At 34.7% G+C, this 22,617-nt stretch overlaps 3 protein-coding genes and 2 long non-coding RNA genes across 8 annotated transcripts; 3 read left to right on the forward strand and 2 right to left on the reverse strand.

The window, feature by feature from the left end:
* Positions 1–3,347: 3,347 nt before the first annotated feature.
* LOC123467125 lies at positions 3,348–5,357 on the reverse strand. Of its 2 annotated transcripts, none has more exons than XR_006641609.1 (6): positions 5,217–5,357; positions 5,081–5,144; positions 4,895–5,017; positions 4,603–4,719; positions 4,294–4,532; positions 3,348–4,213 (listed from the first exon to the last, which is right to left on the reverse strand). It is a non-coding gene; the product is annotated as an uncharacterized LOC123467125 (long non-coding RNA). The 2 variants fall into 2 exon arrangements; XR_006641610.1 differs by having other exon boundaries at positions 4,787–5,017.
* LOC116935448 lies at positions 4,074–5,488 on the forward strand. Its single transcript, XM_045167167.1, has 4 exons — positions 4,074–4,228; positions 4,302–4,712; positions 4,769–5,035; positions 5,094–5,488. Exons 1-4 carry the CDS (start codon positions 4,102–4,104, stop codon positions 5,486–5,488), a joined length of 1,200 nt encoding a protein of 399 aa, XP_045023102.1. The 5' UTR covers positions 4,074–4,101.
* A 764-nt stretch (positions 5,489–6,252) lies between these two features.
* Positions 6,253–7,224, forward strand: LOC123467124. Of its 3 annotated transcripts, none has more exons than XM_045167164.1 (4): positions 6,253–6,463; positions 6,611–6,767; positions 6,829–6,979; positions 7,049–7,222. In XM_045167164.1, the coding sequence occupies exons 2-4, from the start codon at positions 6,676–6,678 to the stop codon at positions 7,115–7,117; spliced, it is 312 nt and encodes a 103-aa protein (XP_045023099.1). In that variant the 5' UTR covers positions 6,253–6,463; positions 6,611–6,675; the 3' UTR covers positions 7,118–7,222. The 3 variants fall into 3 exon arrangements, with proteins under 3 accessions (XP_045023099.1, XP_045023100.1, XP_045023101.1); XM_045167165.1 differs by having other exon boundaries at positions 6,459–6,550; positions 7,049–7,223; XM_045167166.1 differs by lacking the exon at positions 6,253–6,463 and adding an exon at positions 6,478–6,554 and having other exon boundaries at positions 7,049–7,224.
* A 31-nt stretch (positions 7,225–7,255) lies between these two features.
* On the reverse strand, positions 7,256–7,552 carry LOC123467126. Its single transcript, XR_006641611.1, has 2 exons — positions 7,383–7,552; positions 7,256–7,344 (listed from the first exon to the last, which is right to left on the reverse strand). It is a non-coding gene; the product is annotated as an uncharacterized LOC123467126 (long non-coding RNA).
* Positions 7,553–16,830: 9,278 nt separating this feature from the next.
* On the forward strand, positions 16,831–18,743 carry LOC123467129. The gene is made up of 2 exons (XM_045167169.1): positions 16,831–17,020; positions 17,894–18,743. The coding sequence occupies exons 1-2, from the start codon at positions 17,010–17,012 to the stop codon at positions 18,741–18,743; spliced, it is 861 nt and encodes a 286-aa protein (XP_045023104.1). The 5' UTR covers positions 16,831–17,009.
* The last annotated feature ends 3,874 nt before the right edge of the window (positions 18,744–22,617 follow it).

Here is a 22,617-nt window from a genome sequence, read left to right on the forward strand (position 1 = left end):
TGTATTCAATGTGAATACACTGTTATACCATGAGTTTTTACTTCTATATAAAAACAGCATGGAATATACTTGTATTCAATGTGAATACACTGTTATTCCATGAGTTTTTACTTCTTTATGTAAACTGCATGGAATATACTTGTATTCAATGTGAATACACTGTTATACCATGAGTTTTTAGTTCTATATGTAAACTGCATGGAATATACTGTTATACCATGAGTTTTTACTTCTATATGTATACTGCATCAAATATTCTTGTATTCAATGTGAAAACACTGTTATACCATGACTTTCTTCATCTATATGTAAACAGGATCAAATATACATGAACTCAATGTGAATACACTGTTATACCATGATTTTAACTTCTTTATGTAAACAGAATCAAATATACTTGTATTCAATGTGAATACACTGTTATACAATGAGTTTTTACTTCTATATGTAAACAGCATCAAATATACTTGTATTCAATGTGAATACACTGTTATAACATGAGTTTTTACTTCTATATGTATACTGCATCAAATATACTTGTATTCAATGTGAATACACTGTTATACCATGAGTTTTTACTTCTATATGTAAACGGCATCAAATATACTTGTATTCAATGTGAATACACTGTTATACCATGAGTTTTTACTTCTATATGTATACTGCATCAAATATACTTGTATTTAATGTGAATACACTGTTATACCATGTGTTTTTACTTCTATATGTATAATGCATCAAATATACTTGTATTCAATGTGAATACACTGTTATAATATGTCTTTCTACATCTATATGTAAACCGGATCAAATATACTTGTATTCAATGTGATTACACTGTTATACTATGAGTTTTTACTTCTTTATGTAAACAGAATCAAATATACTTGTATTCAATGTGAATACACTGTTATACCATGGGTTTTTACTTCTATATGTATACTGCATCAAATATACATGTATTCAATTTTAATACAATGTTATACCATGAGTTTTTACTTCTATATGTAAACAGCATCAAATATACTTGTATTCAATGTGAATACACTGTTATACCATGAGTTTTTACTTCTATATGTAAACTGCATGGAATATACTTGTTTTCAATCTGAATACACTGTTATACCATGAGTTTTTACTTCTATATGTCTAATGCATCAAATATACTTTCATTCAATGTGAATACACTGTTATACCATGAGTTTTTACTTCTATATGTATACTGCATCAAATATACATGTATTTAATGTTAATACAATGTTATACCATGAGTTTTTACATCTATATGTAAACCTGGATCAAATATACTTGTATTCAATGTGAATACACTGTTATATTATGAGTTTTTACTTCTATATGTAAACAGGATCAAATATACTTGTATTCAATGTGAATACACTGTTATATTCTGAGTTTATATTTATACATGTAAACAGAATCAAATATACTTGTATTCAACATGAATACACTGTTATACTATGAATTTTAGTTTCTATATGTAAACAGGGTCAAATATACTTTTATTCAATGTGAATACACTGTGATACCATGAGTTTTTACTTCTATATGTAAATAGGATCAAATATACTTGTGTTCAATGTGAATACTCTGTTATATTATGAGTTTATACTTCTACATGTAAACAGAATCAAATATACTTGTATTCAATGTGAATGCACTGTGATACCATGAGTTTTTACTTCTATATGTGAACAGGATCAAATATACTTGTTTTCAATGTGAAAACACTGTTACATTATGTGTTTATACTTCTACATGTTAACAGAATCAAATATACTTGTATTCAATGTGAATACACTGTTATACCATGAGTTTTTACTTCTATATGTAAACAGCATCAAATATACTTGTATTCAATGTGAATACACTGTTATTCCATGAGGTTTACTTCTTTATGTAAACTGCATGGAATATACTTGTATTCAATGTGAATACACTGTTATACCATGAGTTTTTACTTCTATATGTAAACTGCATCAAATATACTTGTATTCAATGTGAATACACTGTTATACCATGAGTTTTTACTTCTATATGTATACTGTATCAAATATACTTGTATTCAATGTGAATACACTTTTATACCATGAGTTTTTACTTCTATTTTTAAACAGCATCAAATATACTTGTATTCAATGTGAATACACTGTTATACCATGAGTTTCTTCTTCTATATGTAAACAGTATCAAATATACTTGTATTCAATGTGAATACACTGTTATACCATGAGTTTTTACTTCTATATGTAAACAGCATCAAATATACTTGTATTCAATGTGAATACACTGTTATACCATGAGTTTTTACTTCTATATGTATACTGTATCAAATATACATGTATTCAATGTGAATACACTGTTATACCATGAGTTTTTACTTCTATATGTAAACAGCATGGAATATACTTGTATTCAATGTGAATACACTGTTATTCCATGAGTTTTTACTTCTTTATGTAAACTGCATGGAATATACTTGTATTCAATGTGAATACACTGTTATACCATGAGTTTTTAGTTCTATATGTATACTGCATGGAATAAACTGTAATACCATGAGTTTTTACTTCTATATGTATACTGCATCAAATATACCCAGGTAGCACACAGAGCTGTTACAGACTCCTGTAACCGATCTGTTTTACATACTTGTGAAACAGATCCGTATCAGGCTTGTTACATCTCTGTTTTACAGGAAATTTGTCTGGAATTGCTCTGTTTTACAGGATTTGGTAAAAGTTTGTTTCACTGATCTGGAACAGATCTGTAATCTTTCTGTAATACATAATTCTGGTTTTTCACTGTACTACAGACCTGTTACAGATCTGTTTTTTACTTGAGAAAATTGTTTCTGATTTTGCTCTGTTTCCCATGTTTGTCACTTGTCTGTTTTTACTCTGTAAAAATACATTCTATTTTTCTTCTGTCTAACACGTATGTTACATGCATGTTTTTACTCTGTATTACCGAGTGAAATATATTTCTGTTATGTGTCTGTACTACATGTCTGGTACGGGTCTGTATTTCCCTTGTAAAACATATGACAGAAATCATCTGTTCTCAGTAGGTACCCCCGATATGGTACAGGTCTGTTTTTTCCTTGTAAAACATATGACATAAATCATCTGTTTTGTGTCTGTATCTCAGGTATGTTACAGGCCTGTGTTTTCTATGTAAAACATACTTCAGTGATTATCTGTTATGGGTTTGTGGCCCAGGTATGTTACGGGTTTGTATTTCCCTTGTAACACCTATGTCAGTAATAATCTGATCTGTGTCTGTATCCCCGGTATGGTACATTTCTGGATTCCCAATAGCAAACAGACTTAAATGTTTTCTCATATATTACAGTGTAATACCATGCAGCCAGATGACATCTTATATAAGTCAGTGTTAGGCTAATGGTTAAGAGTTAAGCTCAGCACTCGAAAGGTTGAAGGTTCAAATCTTGGTCAAGGCAAAATGGAAACATTGTTAAAGGTCGAAAGAATATTTATAATTTGTTGAAAAGCTTCCGGTTTCCGGATATGGAAGTAGAAGATCGGTGGTAACTGTTAAAGATCGTGATAAGACCGTGATGACTGTTGAGAGGACAAGGGAAGAAAATAGAAATGACCCAGAGCTTCAAAATGAGTATATGCCCACATTTTTAAAATGTTCCTCAACTTCTTTGTTGATGACTAACTGTTAAAAAATGACAACGTGATCAAAGTTAAATAAATGTATTCAAGTTAAAGAGATCACACTTGAAAACATAGATTTTGTCAGACTATGTTATGCTATATTTCATAGCATAACTACATTCATCATTCAAAATCACGTCAATAAATAAAAACCTTTGTGTTGGTCAGACTCGTCGGGCAAAACATGCCAATGTCAAATAAATAAAAATGAATTCACTAACGACTATAAAAAGCGGAATTAGTGCCCCTCGGCAAACAAGATGCAGGAATAATTAATTAAGCTGGCAACCCTACTTACATACTGCATACTACTCCCCCAACTCACACCCCCTTAGTTTCCATCATATGCTCTTCAGACTTCAGTTGATTTTTAGTTCCATAAATCAATACTTCCAACATGCCGAGTGGGAACCAAGTGGAAAAGCGCAGCAGGAAACCAGCCAGTAGGTATTCACCGGAATCTGAACCAAAGCGTAGGAATATTCCAAACAATCCATCTCCCGAAAAACCTGTATATAACAAAGGTTAATATTTTAAATTGCTGTTATACAAAAAGACATTCAATCATGATTGAATCAATATTCATTACACCAACAGATCTTATGAAAAGAGATGCCCGGCAAACAAGATCGCAGCCCGGCAATCACGTGGGGATCGGCCGTGGAAGGGGAAGGCCCATTAATTTTGAAAATTGCAGTTCCGGGCCCGTCGTTGGTGAGGCTCAAGCCTGTCAACGTCCACCAAATCCAAGTGGCAGGGCCACTTTTCACAGAAAAAGATCAGTTTCTCCATTGCCAGGTGTTTCGAATAATTACCATCATGGAACACCTAAACCAGCAGAAGATCAAGCATTAAATAAATCGGCGAAAAAAGTTGTAAAAAAAACATCAAATCCTACCGTCAAAGCCGCAGTCAATTCTTCAGCCAAATCTGCAGACAATTCTTCAGCCAAATCCGTGTCAAAAGCTGGCTCGAAATCTAATCATCCCAAACCATCATTGTCACCGGGTAAAATCTAAATTGAAATTTGTGTATGAGTTAGATGACTTATTTGATTACGATAGATATGTTTGATGCATCACCATCACAACCTCAGCAACCTTGTCCGAGTGATGATGATGCAAATGCTCAACAAATAGAATTAAGCAACAGCAGAGACAGCTCATCGGATTCAAGCAAAGAATACTTACCTCAAAAGTACAACAGAGAAGATGATGATGGAACGGGTGATGAAGAAGCTAGTGATGTGGATCAGCAAACAGGTTTTGCTGAGAATGATCGGGACATACCTGCATCCAATTTCTCTAGCACACCTAAAACAAATATTAACAGTAAGAATAGATGAACTTTTTACACAATTATAAAATAATACATACATTATGTGTATAGAAAGAAGATCTCGACTGGAGTTCGGGCATGATGAAGACGATCAAAGTGAAGCTGCTCCCCAACATGAAAAAATCCGAATAGAATTCAACCAAGACTCTCTTTTAAAACTATTCCAAATGTTACCGAAGATGCACTCCACAATGAACGAGGTTTTACGGCGCCAAGAAAATATGATGAGGCATCTGAAAATGCTTGATCAAAAAATGGAAGCCATCACAAGTAAACTAGCAGGCGTCACAAACAATGCTGGACCATCTGAATCGGAGCACGTTGCTAGATTGCTTTTAAAACTACCGCTAAACTCAGTTAACGAAATGACTGAATTTGTTGGAGAAATCAATGATGCGATTGCTGATAAAAGCATTACGATTGGGTATTTAGTAAGTAAAAATTAACAGGGGTATTTAATGGACTTATTTTAATAGTTTTTTTTTCCAACTAGAGAAATGCACTGAAACTTGAGGGAGGCTCGACTGCAGAAAAACTCACAATTAACATATTAAAAGCCGTGGTTTCTCTTGAATTAGCCAGGAAATTTACTTATTTTGGAGTAAAAACTAAAGACGGCGACGGTGACAGACTCGCGTTTAGCTCTACCTTTATTTGCAATGAATTATTAAAAATATCTGTTAGGGAAAACTTTCCGAAATCCGAGTTGGATGAGGAATTTTTTAAAAAACATATTTCCAATTGGCTGAATGGAAGTAAGGATACGAGGAAAAAAAATTTAATTGCTAAACGGGATTGAAAATTTAAAATTTCGTGTTATTAATTTAACTTAATACTTTTTCAAATACAATATTTCTGCATCTCCAATAAAGAATTTTTTTGTTTATTTCTTGTTGCTCAAGCTGTTTTATAAACGCTTTTCATGCCGTTTATAAAACGAAATAAAATTTTATACATACATAGAAATCGTGTTTATGTGGCAACGTCTTTGAAGATGAGTTTAGTCTATACCAGCGCCACCGCACCCACGCTGAGGCAGCTACGCTACCATTAGTCGCGTTTTGGCGAAGTTGCGAGAAGGAACTGCTGCCGGTCGTTTTTTTATTAGCTTTTGGTGACATTTTGTGTGAGTCGAAAGAGAAATTTGTGTGTGTGTGTGTGTTTATGGAAGGCGTTCCAGCTGAAATATTTTGGGAATTATGGTGAATATTTTGCGTGTGTGTTGATGGAAAGCTATTCCGGCGGATTGGGTGGCGAAACTGTGTGTGTGTTTGTTTATGGAAAGGGAAAAATCTATTAGCCCCCGCTAGGGGGACTCTCTCTTGCGCCTACCAGCAGCCGCCAGCCGGCCGTGTTGTTGACAAGTGATAGTTCGTCGTCATGTCTTTTCATTGGAATTTTCATGTCTTCTCAGCACACTTGTAAGTTTTTAAAAGTTAAAGTATTTTGTGTAATTGTTACATCATGATGAAAACATGTGCTACATGTGTGTTGATGGAAAGCGATCTGTAGGTTATATAATAGTTTTCATTATTCTTGGTTTATTTCTAATTTTGATTTTGCTTTAGATTTGCATTTAGACTGACTGAGAGCTATCAGTTTGTCCTTTCGAGAAAAATAAAAGGCCAACACCATGGTTAAAAAAGGGTTTTTGTTAACCATGCTCAAAGTTGCCACTACTCGTGTATCATCCAAGCTATCATGTGTGTTGATGGAAAGCGATCTGTAGGTTATTGCAATAGTTTTCATTATTCTTGGTTTATTTCTAATTTTGATTTTGCTTTAGATTTGCAATTAGACTGACTGAAAACTATCAGATTGTCCTTTCGAGAAAAATAAAAGGCCAACACCATGGTCAAAAAAGGGTTTTTGTTGACCCCTTGGTTGCTACACATTCAATCCTCATATCCTTGGAATGGACCCACTCTTATTTAGAGGTATTGCTTTCTGTCGTTACACTTCCATGATATTTTAAAAATCTAAAGTCACTTCCATTCTCGTTTCAGGTTAATCCCTCGCCCCTACTCAATAGACGGAATCCGTTGGTGGAAACTGACGAGAGATTAGTTTGCTGATATTCAGCAATCCAACCAAAGGCCTTTCAACTTCATCCTTGGCCGATTCTTTTTACGTTTTACGTTTTGATCTTTCGATTGTTTGCTGATGTGTAAGTGGTGTATAAAATGAAATGCGTGTTGAATACAAATTTTAAATCGCGTGAGTTGTATACTTGTATTATTGAAACGACGGATCTGTAAACAGTTGGTAGTACAAAGACTGTGGTACGCGTTATGTAACAAACCTGTTATACAGATTTTGTAAGTCAGGTCTGTAACAAACCTGTTATACAGATTTTGTAAGTCAGGTCTGTAACAAACCTGTTATACAGATTTTGTAAGTCAGGTCTGTCACAGACCTGTGTGACAGTCTGTAAAAGTGGGACACTACAAACAATTTACAGACTCTCAAAAACAGATCTGTAACAGACCTGAAACAGAGTCTGTGTGCTACCTGGGTACATGTATTCAATGTGAATACACTGTTATACCATGAGTTTTTACTTCTATATGTAAACAGCATCAAATATACTTGTATTCAATGTGAATACACTGTTATACCATGAGTTTTTACTTCTATATGTTTACTGCATCAAATATACTTGTATTCAATGTGAATACACTGTTATACCATGAGTTTTTACTTCTATATGTAAACAGCATCCAATACTCTTGTATTCAATGTGAATACACTCTTATACCATGAGTTTCTACTTCTATATGTAAACAGGATCAAATATACTTGTATTCAATGTGAAAACACTGTTATACCATGATTTTTTACTTCTATATGTATACTGCATCAAATATACTTGTATTCAATGTGAATACACTGTTATACCACGAGTTTTTACTTCTATATGTATACTGCATCAAATATACTTGTATTCAATGTGAATACACTGATATGCCATGAGTTTTTACTCCTATATGTATACTGCATCAAATATACTTTCATTCAATGTGAATACACTGTTATACCATGAGTTTTTACTTCTATATGTATACTGCATCAAATATTCTTGTATTCAATGTGAAAACACTGTTATACCATGACTTTCTTCATCTATATGTAAACAGGATCAAATATACATGAACTCAATGTGAATACACTGTTATACCATGATTTTAACTTCTTTATGTAAACAGAATCAAATATACTTGTATTCAATGTGAATACACTGTTATACAATGAGTTTTTACTTCTATATGTAAACAGCATCAAATATACTTGTATTCAATGTGAATACACTGTTATAACATGAGTTTTTACTTCTATATGTATACTGCATCAAATATACTTGTATTCAATGTGAATACACTGTTATACCATGAGTTTTTACTTCTATATGTAAACAGCATCAAATATACTTGTATTCAATGTGAATACACTGTTATACCATGAGTTTTTACTTCTATATGTATACTGCATCAAATATACTTGTATTTAATGTGAATACACTGTTATACCATGAGTTTTTACTTCTATATGTAAACTGCATCAAATATACTTGTATTCAATGTGAATACACTGTTATACCATGAGTTTTTACTTCTATATGTATACTGTATCAAATATACTTGTATTCAATGTGAATACACTTTTATACCATGAGTTTTTACTTCTATTTGTAAACAGCATCAAATATACTTGTATTCAATGTGAATACACTGTGATACCATGAGTTTTTACTTCTATATGTAAATAGGATCAAATATACTTGTGTTCAATGTGAATAGTCTGTTATATTATGAGTTTATACTTCTATATGTAAACAGAATAAAATATACTTGTATTCAATGTGAATGCACTGTGATACCATGAGTTTTTACTTCTATATGTGAACAGGATCAAATATACTTGTTTTCAATGTGAAAACACTGTTACATTATGTGTTTATACTTCTACATGTTAACAGAATCAAATATACTTGTATTCAATGTGAATACACTGTTATACCATGAGTTTTTACTTCTATATGTAAACAGCATCAAATATACTTGTATTCAATGTGAATACACTGTTATTCCATGAGTTTTTACTTCTTTATGTAAACTGCATGGAATATACTTGTATTCAATGTGAATACACTGTTATACCATGAGTTTTTACTTCTATATGTAAACTGCATCAAATATATCTGTATTCAATGTGAATACACTGTTATACCATGAGTTTTTACTTCTATATGTATACTGTATCAAATATACTTGTATTCAATGTGAATACACTTTTATACCATGAGTTTTTACTTCTATTTGTAAACAGCATCAAATATACTTGTATTCAATGTGAATACACTGTTATACCATGAGTTTCTTCTTCTATATGTAAACAGTATCAAATATACTTGTATTCAATGTGAATACACTGTTATACCATGAGTTTTTACTTCTATATGTAAACAGCATCAAATATACTTGTATTCAATGTGAATACACTGTTATACCATGAGTTTTTACTTCTATATGTATACTGTATCAAATATACATGTATTCAATGTGAATACACTGTTATACCATGAGTTTTTACTTCTATATGTAAACAGCATGGAATATACTTGTATTCAATGTGAATACACTGTTATTCCATGAGTTTTTACTTCTTTATGTAAACTGCATGGAATATACTTGTATTCAATGTGAATACACTGTTATACCATGAGTTTTTAGTTCTATATGTAAACTGCATGGAATATACTGTTATACCATGAGTTTTTACTTCTATAGGTATGCTGCATCAAATATACATGTATTCAATGTGAATACACTGTTATACCATGAGTTTTTACTTCTATATGTAAACAGCATCAAATATACTTGTATTCAATGTGAATACACTGTTATACCATGAGTTTTTACTTCTATATGTTTACTGCATCAAATATACTTGTATTCAATGTGAATACACTGTTATACCATGAGTTTTTTCTTCTATATGTAAACAGCATCCAATACTCTTGTATTCAATGTGAATACACTCTTATACCATGAGTTTCTACTTCTATATGTAAACAGGATCAAATATACTTGTATTCAATGTGAAAACACTGTTATACCATGATTTTTTACTTCTATATGTATACTGCATCAAATATACTTGTATTCAATGTGAATACACTGTTATACCACGAGTTTTTACTTCTATATGTATACTGCATCAAATATACTTGTATTCAATGTGAATACACTGTTATGCCATGAGTTTTTACTCCTATATGTATACTGCATCAAATATACTTTCATTCAATGTGAATACACTGTTATACCATGAGTTTTTACTTCTATATGTATACTGCATCAAATATTCTTGTATTCAATGTGAAAACACTGTTATACCATGACTTTCTTCATCTATATGTAAACAGGATCAAATATACATGAACTCAATGTAAATACACTGTTATACCATGATTTTAACTTCTTTATGTAAAAAGAATCAAATATAGTTGTATTCAATGTGAATACACTGTTATACAATGAGTTTTTACTTCTATATGTAAACAGCATCAAATATACTTGTATTCAATGTGAATACACTGTTATAACATGAGTTTTTACTTCTATATGTATACTGCATCAAATATACTTGTATTCAATGTGAATACACTGTTATACCATGAGTTTTTACTTCTATATGTAAACAGCATCAAATATACTTGTATTCAATGTGAATACACTGTTATACCATGAGTTTTTACTTCTATATGTATACTGCATCAAATATACTTGTATTTAATGTGAATACACTGTTATACCATGTGTTTTTACTTCTATATGTATACTGCATCAAATATACTTGTATTCAATGTGAATACACTGTTATACCATGTCTTTCTACATCTATATGTAAACCGGATCAAATATACTTGTATTCAATGTGAATACACTGTTATACTATGAGTTTTTACTTCTTTATGTAAACAGCATCAAATATACTTGTATTCAATGTGAATACACTGTTATACCATGGGTTTTTACTTCTATATGTATACTGCATCAAATATACATGTATTCAATTTTAATACAATGTTATACCATGAGTTTTTACTTCTATATGTAAACAGCATCAAATATACTTGTATTCAATGTGAATACACTGTTATACCATGAGTTTTTACTTCTATATGTAAACTGCATGGAATATACTTGTTTTCAATCTGAATACACTGTTATACCATGAGTTTTTACTTCTATATGTAAACTGCATGGAATATACTTGTTTTCAATGTGAATACACTGTTATACCATGAATTTTTACTTCTATATGTATACTTCATCAAATATACTTGCATTTAATGTGAATACACTGTTATACCATGAGTTTTTACTTCTATATGTAAACAGCATCAAATATACTTATATTCAATGTGGATACGCTGTTATACCATGAGTTTCTACTTCTATATGTAAACAGGATCAAATATACTTGTATTTAATGTGAAAACACTGTTATACCATGAGTTTTTACTTCTATATGTATACTGCATCAAATATACTTGTATTCAATGTGAATACACTGTTATACCATGAGATTTTACTTCTATATGTATAATGCATCAAATATAATTGTATTTAATGTGAATACACTGTTATACCATGAGTTTTTACTTCTATATGTCTACTGCATCAAATATACTTTCATTCAATGTGAATACACTGTTATACCATGAGTTTTCACTTTTATATGTATACAGCATCAAATATACATGTATTTAATGTTAATACAATGTTATACCATGAGTTTTTACATCTATATGTAAACCTAGATCAAATATACTTGTATTCAATGTGAATACACTATTATAGTATGAGTTTTTACTTCTATATGTAAACAGGATCAAATATACTTGTATTCAATGTGAATACACTGTTATATTCTGAGTTTATATTTCTACATGTAAACAGAATCAAATATACTTGTATTCAACATGAATACACTGTTATACTATGAATTTTAGTTTCTATATGTAAACAGGGTCAAATATACTTTTATTCAATGTGAATACACTGTGATACCATGAGTTTTTACTTCTATATGTAAATAGGATCAAATATACTTGTGTTCAATGTGAATACTCTGTTATATTATGAGTTTATACTTCTACATGTAAACAGAATCAAATATACTTGTATTCAATGTGAATGCACTGTGATACCATGAGTTTTTACTTCTATATGTGAACAGGATCAAATATACTTGTTTTCAATGTGAAAACACTGTTACATTATGTGTTTATACTTCTACATGTTAACAGAATCAAATATACTTTTATTCAATGTGAATACACTGTGATACCTTGAGTTTTGACTTCTAAATGTAAACAGGATCAAATATACTTGTATTCAATGTGAATACACTGTTATATTATGAGTTTATACTGCTACATGTAAACAGAATCAAATATACTTGTATTCAATGTGAATACACTGTTATATTACTAGTTTTTACTTCTACATGTAAACAGAATCAAATATACTTGTATTCAATGTGAATACACTGTGATACCATGAATTTTAACTTCTATTTTTAAACAGGATCAAATATACATGTATTCAATGTGAATACAATGTGATACCATGAGTTTTAACTTCTATATTTAAACAGGATCAAATATACTTGTATTCAAAGTGAATACACTGTGATACCAGGAATTTTTACTTCTATATGTATACAGGATCAAATATACTTGTATTCAATGTGAATACACTGTTATATTATAAGTTTATAATTCTAAATGTAAACAGAATCAAATATACTTGTATTCAATGTGAATACACTGTTATATTATGAGTTTATACTTCTACATGTAAACAGAATCATATATACTTGTATTTAATGTGAATACACTTTGATACCATGAGTTTGAACTTCGATAAGTAAACAGGATAAAATGTACTTTTATTCAATGTGAATACACTGTTATATTATGAGTTTATACTTCTACATGTAAACAGAATCAAATATACTTGTATTCAATGTAAATACACTGTTATATTATGAGTTTATCCTTCTACATGTAAACAGAATCAAATATACTTGTATTCAATGTGAATACACTGTGATACCATGAGTTTTAACTTCTATATGTAAACAGAATCAAATATACTTGTATTCAATTTGAATACACTGTGATACCATGAGTTTTTACTTCTATATGTAAACAGGATCAAATATACTTGTATTCAATTTGAATACACTGTGATACCAAGAGTTTTTACTTCTATATGTAAACAGGATCAAATATACTTGTATTCAATGTGAATACACTTTTATATTATGAGTTTATACTTCTTCATTTAAACAGAATCAAATATACTTGTATTTAATGTGAATACACTGTGATACCGTGAGTTTTAACTTCTATATGTAAACGGGATTAAATATACTTTTATTCAATGTGAATACACTGTTATATTATGAGTTTATACTTCTACATGTAAACCGAATCAAATATACTTGTATTCACTGTGAATAGACCGTTATATTATGAGTTTATACTTCTACATGTAAACAGAATCAAATATACTTGTATTCAATGTGAATACACTGTAATACCATGAGTTTATACTTCTACATGTAAACAGAATCAAATATACTTTTATTCAATGTGAATACACCGTTATATTATGAGTTTATACTTCTAAATGTAAACAGATTCAAATATACTTGAATTCAATATGAATACACTGTGATACCATGAGTTTTTACTTCTATATGTAAACAGGAGGAAATATACTTGTATTCAATGTGAATACACTGTGATACCATGAGTTTTTACTTCTATATGTAAACAGAATCCAATATACTTGTATTCAATTGAAATACAATTTTATATTATGAGTTTATACTTCTACATGTAAACAGAATCAAATATACTTGTATTGAATGTGAAAACACTGTGATACCATGAATTTTAACTTCTATATGTAAACAGGATCAAATATACTTGTATTCAATGTGAATACACTGTGATACTATGAGTTTTTACTTCTATATGTAAACCGAATCAAATATAGTTGTATTCAATGTGAATACACCGTTATATTATGAGTTTATACTTCTACATGTAAACAGAATCAAATATACTTGTATTCAATGTAAATACACTGTGATACCATGAGTTTATACTTCTACATGTATACAAAATCCAATATATTTGAATTAAATGTCAATACACTGTGATAACTTGAGTTTTAACTTCTATATATAAATAGGATCAAATATACTTGTATTCAATGTGAATACACTGTGATACTATGAGTTTTTACTTCTATATGTAAACAGGATCAAATATACTTGTATTTAATGTGAATACACTGTTATATTATGAGTTTATACTTCTACATGTAAACAGAATCAAATATACTTGTATTCAATTTGAATGCACTGTGATACCATGAGTTTAAACTTCTACATGTAAACAGAATCAAATATACTTGTATTTAATATGAATACACTGTTATATTATGAGTTTATACTTCTACATGTAAACAGAATCAAATATACTTGTATTCAATGAGAATACACTATTATATTATGAGTTTATACTTTTACATGTAAACAGAATCAAATATACTTGTATTCAAAGTGAATACACTGTTATATTATGAGTTTTTACTTCTACATATAAACAAAATCAAATATACCTGTATTCAATGTGAATACACAGTGATACTATTAGTTTTAACTTCAATATGTAAACCGGATCAAATATAATTGTATTCAATGTGAATACACTGTGATACCATGAGTTTTTACTTCTATATGTAAACAGGATCAAATATACTTGTATTCAACGGAATACACTGTTATATTATGAGTTTATATTTTTAAATTTAAACAGAATCAAATATACTTGTATATAATGGGAATACACTGTTATATTATGAGTTTATACTTCTACATGTAAACAGAATCAAATATACTTGTATTCAATGAGAGTCCACTATTATATTATGAGTTTATACTTCTACATGTAAACAGAATCAAATATACTTGTATTCAATGTGAATACACTGTAATACCATGAGTTTATACTTCTACATGTAAACAGAATCAAATATACTTGTATTCAATGTGAATACACTATGATACCATGAGTTTTTACTTCCATATGTAAACAGGAGGAAATATACTTGTATTCAATGTGAATACACTGTGATACCATGAGTTTTTACTTCTATATGTAAACAGAATCCAATATACTTGTATTAAATTTGAATACAATTTTATATTATGAGTTTATACGTCTACATGTAAATAGAATCAAATATACTTGTATTCAATGTGAATACACTGTGATACCATGAGTTTATACTTCTACATGTATACACAATCCAATATACTTGAATTAAATGTCAATACACCGTGATAACTTGAGTTTTAACTTCTATATATAAATAGGATCAAATATACTTGTATTCAATGTGAATACACTGTGATACTATGAGTTTTTACTTCTATATGTAAACAGGATCAAATATACTTTTATTCAATGTGAATACACTTTTATATTATGAGTTTATACTTCTACATGTAAACAGAATCAAATATACTTGTATTCAATGTGAATACACTGTTTTATTATGAGTTTATACTTCTATATGTAAACAGAATCAAATATACTTGTATTCAATGTGAATACACTGTGATACCATGAGTTTTTTCTTCTATATGTAAACAGGATCAAATATACTTGTATTCAATGTGAAAACACTGTTATATTATGAGTTTATACTTCTACATGTAAACAGAATCAAATCTTCCTGTATACAGTGTGAATACACTATGATACCATGAGTTTTAACTTCTATATGTAAACAGGATCAAATATACTTGTATTCAATGTGAATACACAGTGATACCATGAGTTTTTACTTCTATATGTAAACAGGATCAAATATACTTGTATTCAATGTGAATACACTGTTATATTATGAGTTTATACTTGTACATGTAAACAGAATCAAATATACTTGTATTCAATGTGAATACACTGTTATATTATGAATTTATACTTCTACATGTAAACAGTATCAAATATACTTGTATTCAATGTGAATGCACTGTGATACCATGAGTTTTTACTTCTATATGTAAACAGGATCAAATATACTCGTATTAAATGTGAAAACACTGTTATATTATGAGTTTATATTTCTACATGTAAACAGAATCAAATATACTTATATTCAATGTGAATACACTGTGATACCATGAATTTTAGCATCTATATGTAAACAGGATCAAATATACCATGAGAGTGTGATACCATGAGTTTATACTTCTACATGTAAACAGAATCAAATATACTTGCATTCAAAGTGAATACACTTTTATATTATGAGTCTATACTTCTACATGTAAACAGTATTGTGGCGGAACGGCCGGTTGTATCTCTGACCGCTAGATGGCGAGGGGTCTTGGCGCAGAAAGATCGAGAGGAAAGAAGAGACCGGCAGTTGGGCGCGAAACCTAGAGAGAAGAAGGTGGTGTTATAGTAGCGTCCGGCAAAGTTTAAACTAAATCCGTGTGTGAAATTGGTTTTTCGTGCGTAAAACGTGAAATACAAAGTGTGCAAGTGAGACCAAACGTGATTTTTATTGTCTCATCCAGCCATCCGGCGACATTTGGTGTCAGAAGTGGGATTCGAGTGCTCACTTCCCGGGCTGTGACGACGTGGTGGTCGCGTTGCTGAGAGGTTTTTTATCCGGCATTATTACAAACATCTGACTTACCGTGCACCTTTTCAGTATTCATCAACATTTTACGTGAACGAAACTTGTTGCTGAAAGTGTTTACGGCGTCTTCAAGAGAGAATTTCATCCCGATTTGCTTGTGTTTGTGGCTGATTCCCCCACCCTCTAAGACGCGCGGAGAGGTTCGACGACTTGGCGCCCATCCAATATGGCGGATCGGTGATTAGTTCTTTCTCATTAATTAATTTTATTATTATTTTTTTTATTTTGCCATTCCAAATATATTGTCGAAGCCCTTGTGTGTATGTGTGTGTTGTCTTGGCGTGTTTCTTTCCTTATTTTTTTTTTGCGTGTGTGTGCGTATTTTGTGTTTTATTTATTCATTTTTTTTTGTCGTGTGTGTTGTACAACGGCGGCTGGTGTTGTAGTGGCTGACGTTCCGCGTCGCTACCACTGACATCTCTGCTGATTGATTGGACGAGTATTTTTGTTAGGGAACAGTGGCTGGTGTTGTAGTAGCTGACGTTACGCGTCGCTACCGCTGACATCCCTACTGATTGCGTGTTAGGATATTTTTTTTTGTTAGGTAACAGCGGTTGATGTTGTAGTGGCTGACGTTCTGCGTCGCTACCACTGACATCCCTGCTGATTGATTGGACGAGTATTTTTGTTAGGGAACAGTGGCTGGTGTTGTAGTAGCTGACGTTACGCGTCGCTACCGCTGACATCCCTACTGATTGCGTGTTAGGATATTTTTTATGTTGTTGTTAGGTAACAGCGGTTGATGTTGTAGTAGCTGACGTTACGCGTCGCTACCGCTGACATTCCCGCTGACTGCGTGAAAAGATATTTTCGTTAGGGAACGGTGGCCGATGTTGCAGTGGTTGACGTTACGCGTCACTACCGCTGACATTGCGTCTGATTGAGTAAAAGGGTAATTTGTTAGACAACGGTGGTTGTGCGGTAGTGGCTGACGGGAGGGTAATTTGTTGATTAGCACTGATGTTGCAGTGGCTGACGTAAAGCGTCGCTATTGCTGACATTTCTGTTAGTTATAACTAATTGCGGCTATTGTTTGGTTGTTAACCGCAGAGCAAGCGGAGGAACCTTGCCTGCCTGCCCCACATGTGGCAACCCCCCGGTACCAAAGAAAAAGAAGAAGAGGAGCCAGGGAAATAAAGATCGAAAGAACAAATACAACCGGGAGAAGAGAGCGTTAAAGAGAAAAATCGCGAGAAAGGCGAAGGAGCAACAGGTGGATGGATCTGTTCCGGATGGATGGCAGTCTCTTGTAGTGCGTATATCGGAAGAGCCATCTGTATCATCTACTAGTTCCAATATTAGTCTTCCATCGGCAGTGGTAACTAATCCGGATGAGTGGCAGTCCCGCATAGTTCGCGTTATTGAAAAACCTTCCGTACCGGCGCCCGATTTGAATGCCAACGTCTCTTTGGATCCCAAACGCGTGCGGACTCGCGACCACCAAACTATCCAACCGTGGGGAACTAAAGAATGGAAGTCTGCGGAGGAAATTGAGGCCTGGAAAGCCACTCAGACTACTACCGTAGGTGCTCCAGCAGAGGCGACCCAAGTAACAGCAGAAGAAGAGGTGGAACTTGATCTGGGGGGTCCGAAATTTACTGAATTGGACATTCAACCACCACCACCACTTATTCGACCAGACCCATCGACTTTCTTGTACGAGCGGTATATCCAGAACGCCGAGGCAGAGCAACGCCATCGAGAGAATAGGTTCGACGAGACACGGAGAAGAAATAGAGAGCGGAGGAACGGAGCAAGATCTGAGCGTCAGAATTTAGTGTGTCCGCAACCACGAGACTCAGCTGGGCGTTTCATTCGACGACGCGTAGATCGTGGAGGTAGAGAAGTGGCTCGCAAATCTACCGGACTTAATAAGTCGCACCGTTCTCGGCCGTATTGACGGATGTTGTTGTACTTCTTGTGAAGAAAATAAATACAATTGAGTCAATATCACTCGTCTATGTCTCTAAAGCCCTGTCGGTGTAAAATTGGAGATTGTAAAAACTGCGTTTGCGCAAAAAGAAATTACCCGTGCTCGTTACACTGTGGGTGCAACCTGAATAATAATTGTCAAAATCAATCCACTATGGCCAATCAACAGGATCTAATTGACGCGCTGTTGGCTCTTACAGTCCAGATGACAGCACAGAATGGAGCTATTCGAGGACAACCGGATTATCGGCGAGCAGCGAACGATATCCCCATGTTCTCCGGTACTCCGGCGGAAGACTTGGATGATTGGGTCGCCGACATCGACCGGGTTGCATTGGTCGAAGGATGGAACGACGATGTGAAGCGAAGAGTGGCCATCTCCAAACTAGGAGGGATTGCAAAGAATTGGCGAGACTTAACGGGTCACGGTTTGGGAAATTGGGATGACTGGCTAGATGGATGTCGGATAACCTTCCGCCCACGCTTAACTTTAGTGGAATGGGGAGTTAAAGTCGAGGGAAGACGACAATTACCAGGAGAATCTGGTGCCCAGTATGCGTTAGAAAAAGCCAAACTCTGTCGGCTGTGCCCTCACCCTCTAACAGAACCCGAAATTGTGTTTTACCTAATACGGGGAATTCAGTTGGTGGAGCAACGTTCAGCCCTAATGAGTAATCCCCCAAATACCATAGCTGAATTCATTGATACGGTTCAGCGGTTGGAACAACTCGGGGGACCGGCGACGGACTTTGCTGGTGGTGCTTCAGCGGCCAGCGCCATGGAAAAGGAAATAACGGCAAAGGTATTGTCTCAATTGCAGGGAGCTTATGGTTATGCTGCACCACCGAGCTGGAGACCTAGATACCCTACTTGATTTATGACATCTTCCCCTTTGGGAGCTCCTTCAATCATCGGTCGTCCGCCAACACCGTGGAATAGTGGGGGCCGAACTCCTGCTGGAACAGTACGCGATGGCGTGTATAGCCCAACCAGAGGTTGTTTCAATTGTGGCCAAACGGGTCACATTGCAAGAGACTGTCCGATGCCTACCAAACAGAATTGTTACAGGTGTGGCCAACCCGATCACCTTTCTCGTGAGTGTAATTTAACGCCTCAGTCGGGAAACGGATCGGCCGGTCCGACGGAGTCGGACCGGCAGTAGGATCCGTCGGGCCATGCGGAAGAAAAGGTATCAACTATAGGAAGCGGCTACCGAACGTGACTGTACAAATAACTAATGAAAATGGAGGAGGAGAGATAGAAGCTTTAGTCGATAGCGGGGCCTGCGTTAGCATAATTCGCTTACAGGATGTGGAAACTTTGGGTTTTGAAATAATGCCACTGGATGATAAATTCCTAAGGATGGCTGACCAAAGCGTAACGCGGTGTTATGGAACCGTGGAGTTTAATGTCCGTTTTGATGAAGTAGAGGTAGAATTGAAAACCGTGTATGTCCTCCGGGACTCCGTAAGTCCGTTAATCCTGGGAGCGGACTGGCTCATCGAGTCAGGAGTGTCTGTTCAGGCAGAAAACGGTCATTTGACAGCGCGTCCACCATCAAGAAACGATTTCAAACCAGCAGAAGTGAATACTACCGTCCAAATCGGGCAGCAGGATCTTGAAGGATCAATCGAAGAGTTGAGACGTGAAATGAGGACTGAACTAAAACGTTTAAGAGAGGAAATTAATAAGGATAACATTCCGAAGCCCTCAGAGGTAGAGTCCGAGCGGACCGAATTTGAAACGGAAGAAGAGCGCTTCCTAGAAAAAACATCAGTTGTCCGGAAAAGACGAAGGAACACAAAGAGAAAACCGAGTCGAGTATTGACAAGTTCAAGCGACATTGCCAGTTCTGAGTGTGGGGAAAGCCCAGATGAATCAGACGACAAGCCTACGCTGTTCAATGCGTGGCCACAGATTGATTCAATATCTTCTCGTGAAGTCGGACCTTTGTTGGTCTCAGATGACCGGGATATTCCAGCTTGGACGATGGCCTATGTAAGTGTGGTAACATTAACAGAAGAAAATGGCTTGATCTCAACCAACTCTGCATTCAGTGCTGAACCAGGGCAAGAATGGGTCGTACCTTCGTGTATAACCGAAGTCACGAATGGAGCGTTTCAATTGCCAATTGTAAACGTTGGTCAAAGGACTCTGAAGTTGCGAACAGGCCGCAAGATTGCGTGCGGGAATTCTCTCGTAACCGAGAAAGAATTGGTACCAAAAGTAGACGACAACTTTCCTTATGTCGGTTCGGTGATGGAGGAATCACTGCCTCTACCCGACTGGAGTATTAATGGTGACCTGGATGATGAAAAGAAGAAGCAGGTGAAAAATTTACTACTGGAATTCCGAGAGTGTTTCCATCCTATGGGAAACGAACTCGGGAGTACCAATGTAGTCCAACATACCATCGATGTTGGTGAAGCCCTTCCCATACATCTTCCACCTCATCGCATGTCTGTCCGTGGGCGGGTTGTCGTTCGGGAGTTAGACGGTAAAATGCTGGAAAAAGGCATTATTGAGCCATCGTTTTCTCCGTGGTCGTCTCAAGTAGTGTTAGTCCGGAAGAAGACGGGAGAAGTTCGGTTTTGCGTCGACTACCGTAGGCTAAATGAAGTGACCAAAAAGGATGTATATCCGCTTCCACGCATTGATGACATTCTGGATAGACTAGGAGGATCAAAATACTTCTCACAACTCGACTTGGCCAGTGGGTATTGGCAAGTAAGGATGGAACCAGCTCACAAGGAAAAGACGGCGTTCGTTACCGCCGATGGCCTTTACGAGTTTAATCGAATGCCGTTCGGACTTTGCAACGCGCCGGCAACTTTTCAGAGGCTAATGGATCGAGTCCTCGCAAAATTAAAATGGGATCAGTGCCTAGTCTACTTAGATGATGTCGTGGTGTTTCGAAGTAATTTCCAAGAGCACCAAGAGCGCCTACGCTCCGTATTGCAGGCAATTCGGGGATCCAATTTATCCTTAAAAACCAACAAATGCAGATTTGCGGTGGAGGAGATGGTGATTTTGGGTCATGTTGTCAATCAGTCGGGGCTCCATCCCGATCCGGAGAAGCAACGAGCCATAAAAGAGTTTCCGCGTCCGCTGAAAATCAGCCAACTGCGCGGTTTTTTAGGTTTGGCGAGTTATTATCGTCGCTTCATTAAGAATTTTGCCTCGATTGCTCAACCTCTTCATGCGCTCCTTAAAAAGTCTCATGTGTGGAGTCATGATAGTTGGACGGATGTAGCCGAAGCGTCGTTCCGACAATTGAAAGAAATGTTGTCGTCGACCCCTATCCTAGTACCGTTTCGTGATGATTGGGCGTGTGAGCTCCGTACCGATGCCAGCAGGGAGGGTATAGGCGCCGTTCTTCTTCAAAACAAGGATGGAAAAGAAGAAACAGTGGCATTCATCAGTCGAAGACTCAATCCCGCTGAACACAACTATGATAGCAATGAACTTGAGTGTCTGGTGGTCGTGTGGGCGCTACAAAAGCTTCGCCACTACGTTCACGGAAGACCCGGGGAACTCACGGTTGTAACAGACAATTCGGCGGTAGCGTGGATGCAGAAAAAGACTCAAGTGGGGAATAAGTTCAGCCGATGGGTAGCAGTTATTGCTGAGTACGGGGTGGTCTTTAAACACCGTCGTGGAGCTTGCAACCAGGTTGCGGATGCACTATCAAGGAATCCCGTAGGAGACCCTGAAGAGCAAGGGGATGATGGAGGACTCTTCGCGCTGTTACTAACAAGGTTCCCGGAGAAGAAGACATCCGCATACGTCAATGGGCGGACGAAGAGTTGCGACCGATCCTAACTCGTTTGATGTCAACGGAA

Source organism: Daphnia magna, unplaced genomic scaffold, assembly GCF_020631705.1.
Source record: "Daphnia magna isolate NIES unplaced genomic scaffold, ASM2063170v1.1 Dm_contigs146, whole genome shotgun sequence".
NCBI classification, from domain to species: Eukaryota; Metazoa; Arthropoda; class Branchiopoda; order Diplostraca; family Daphniidae; genus Daphnia; species Daphnia magna.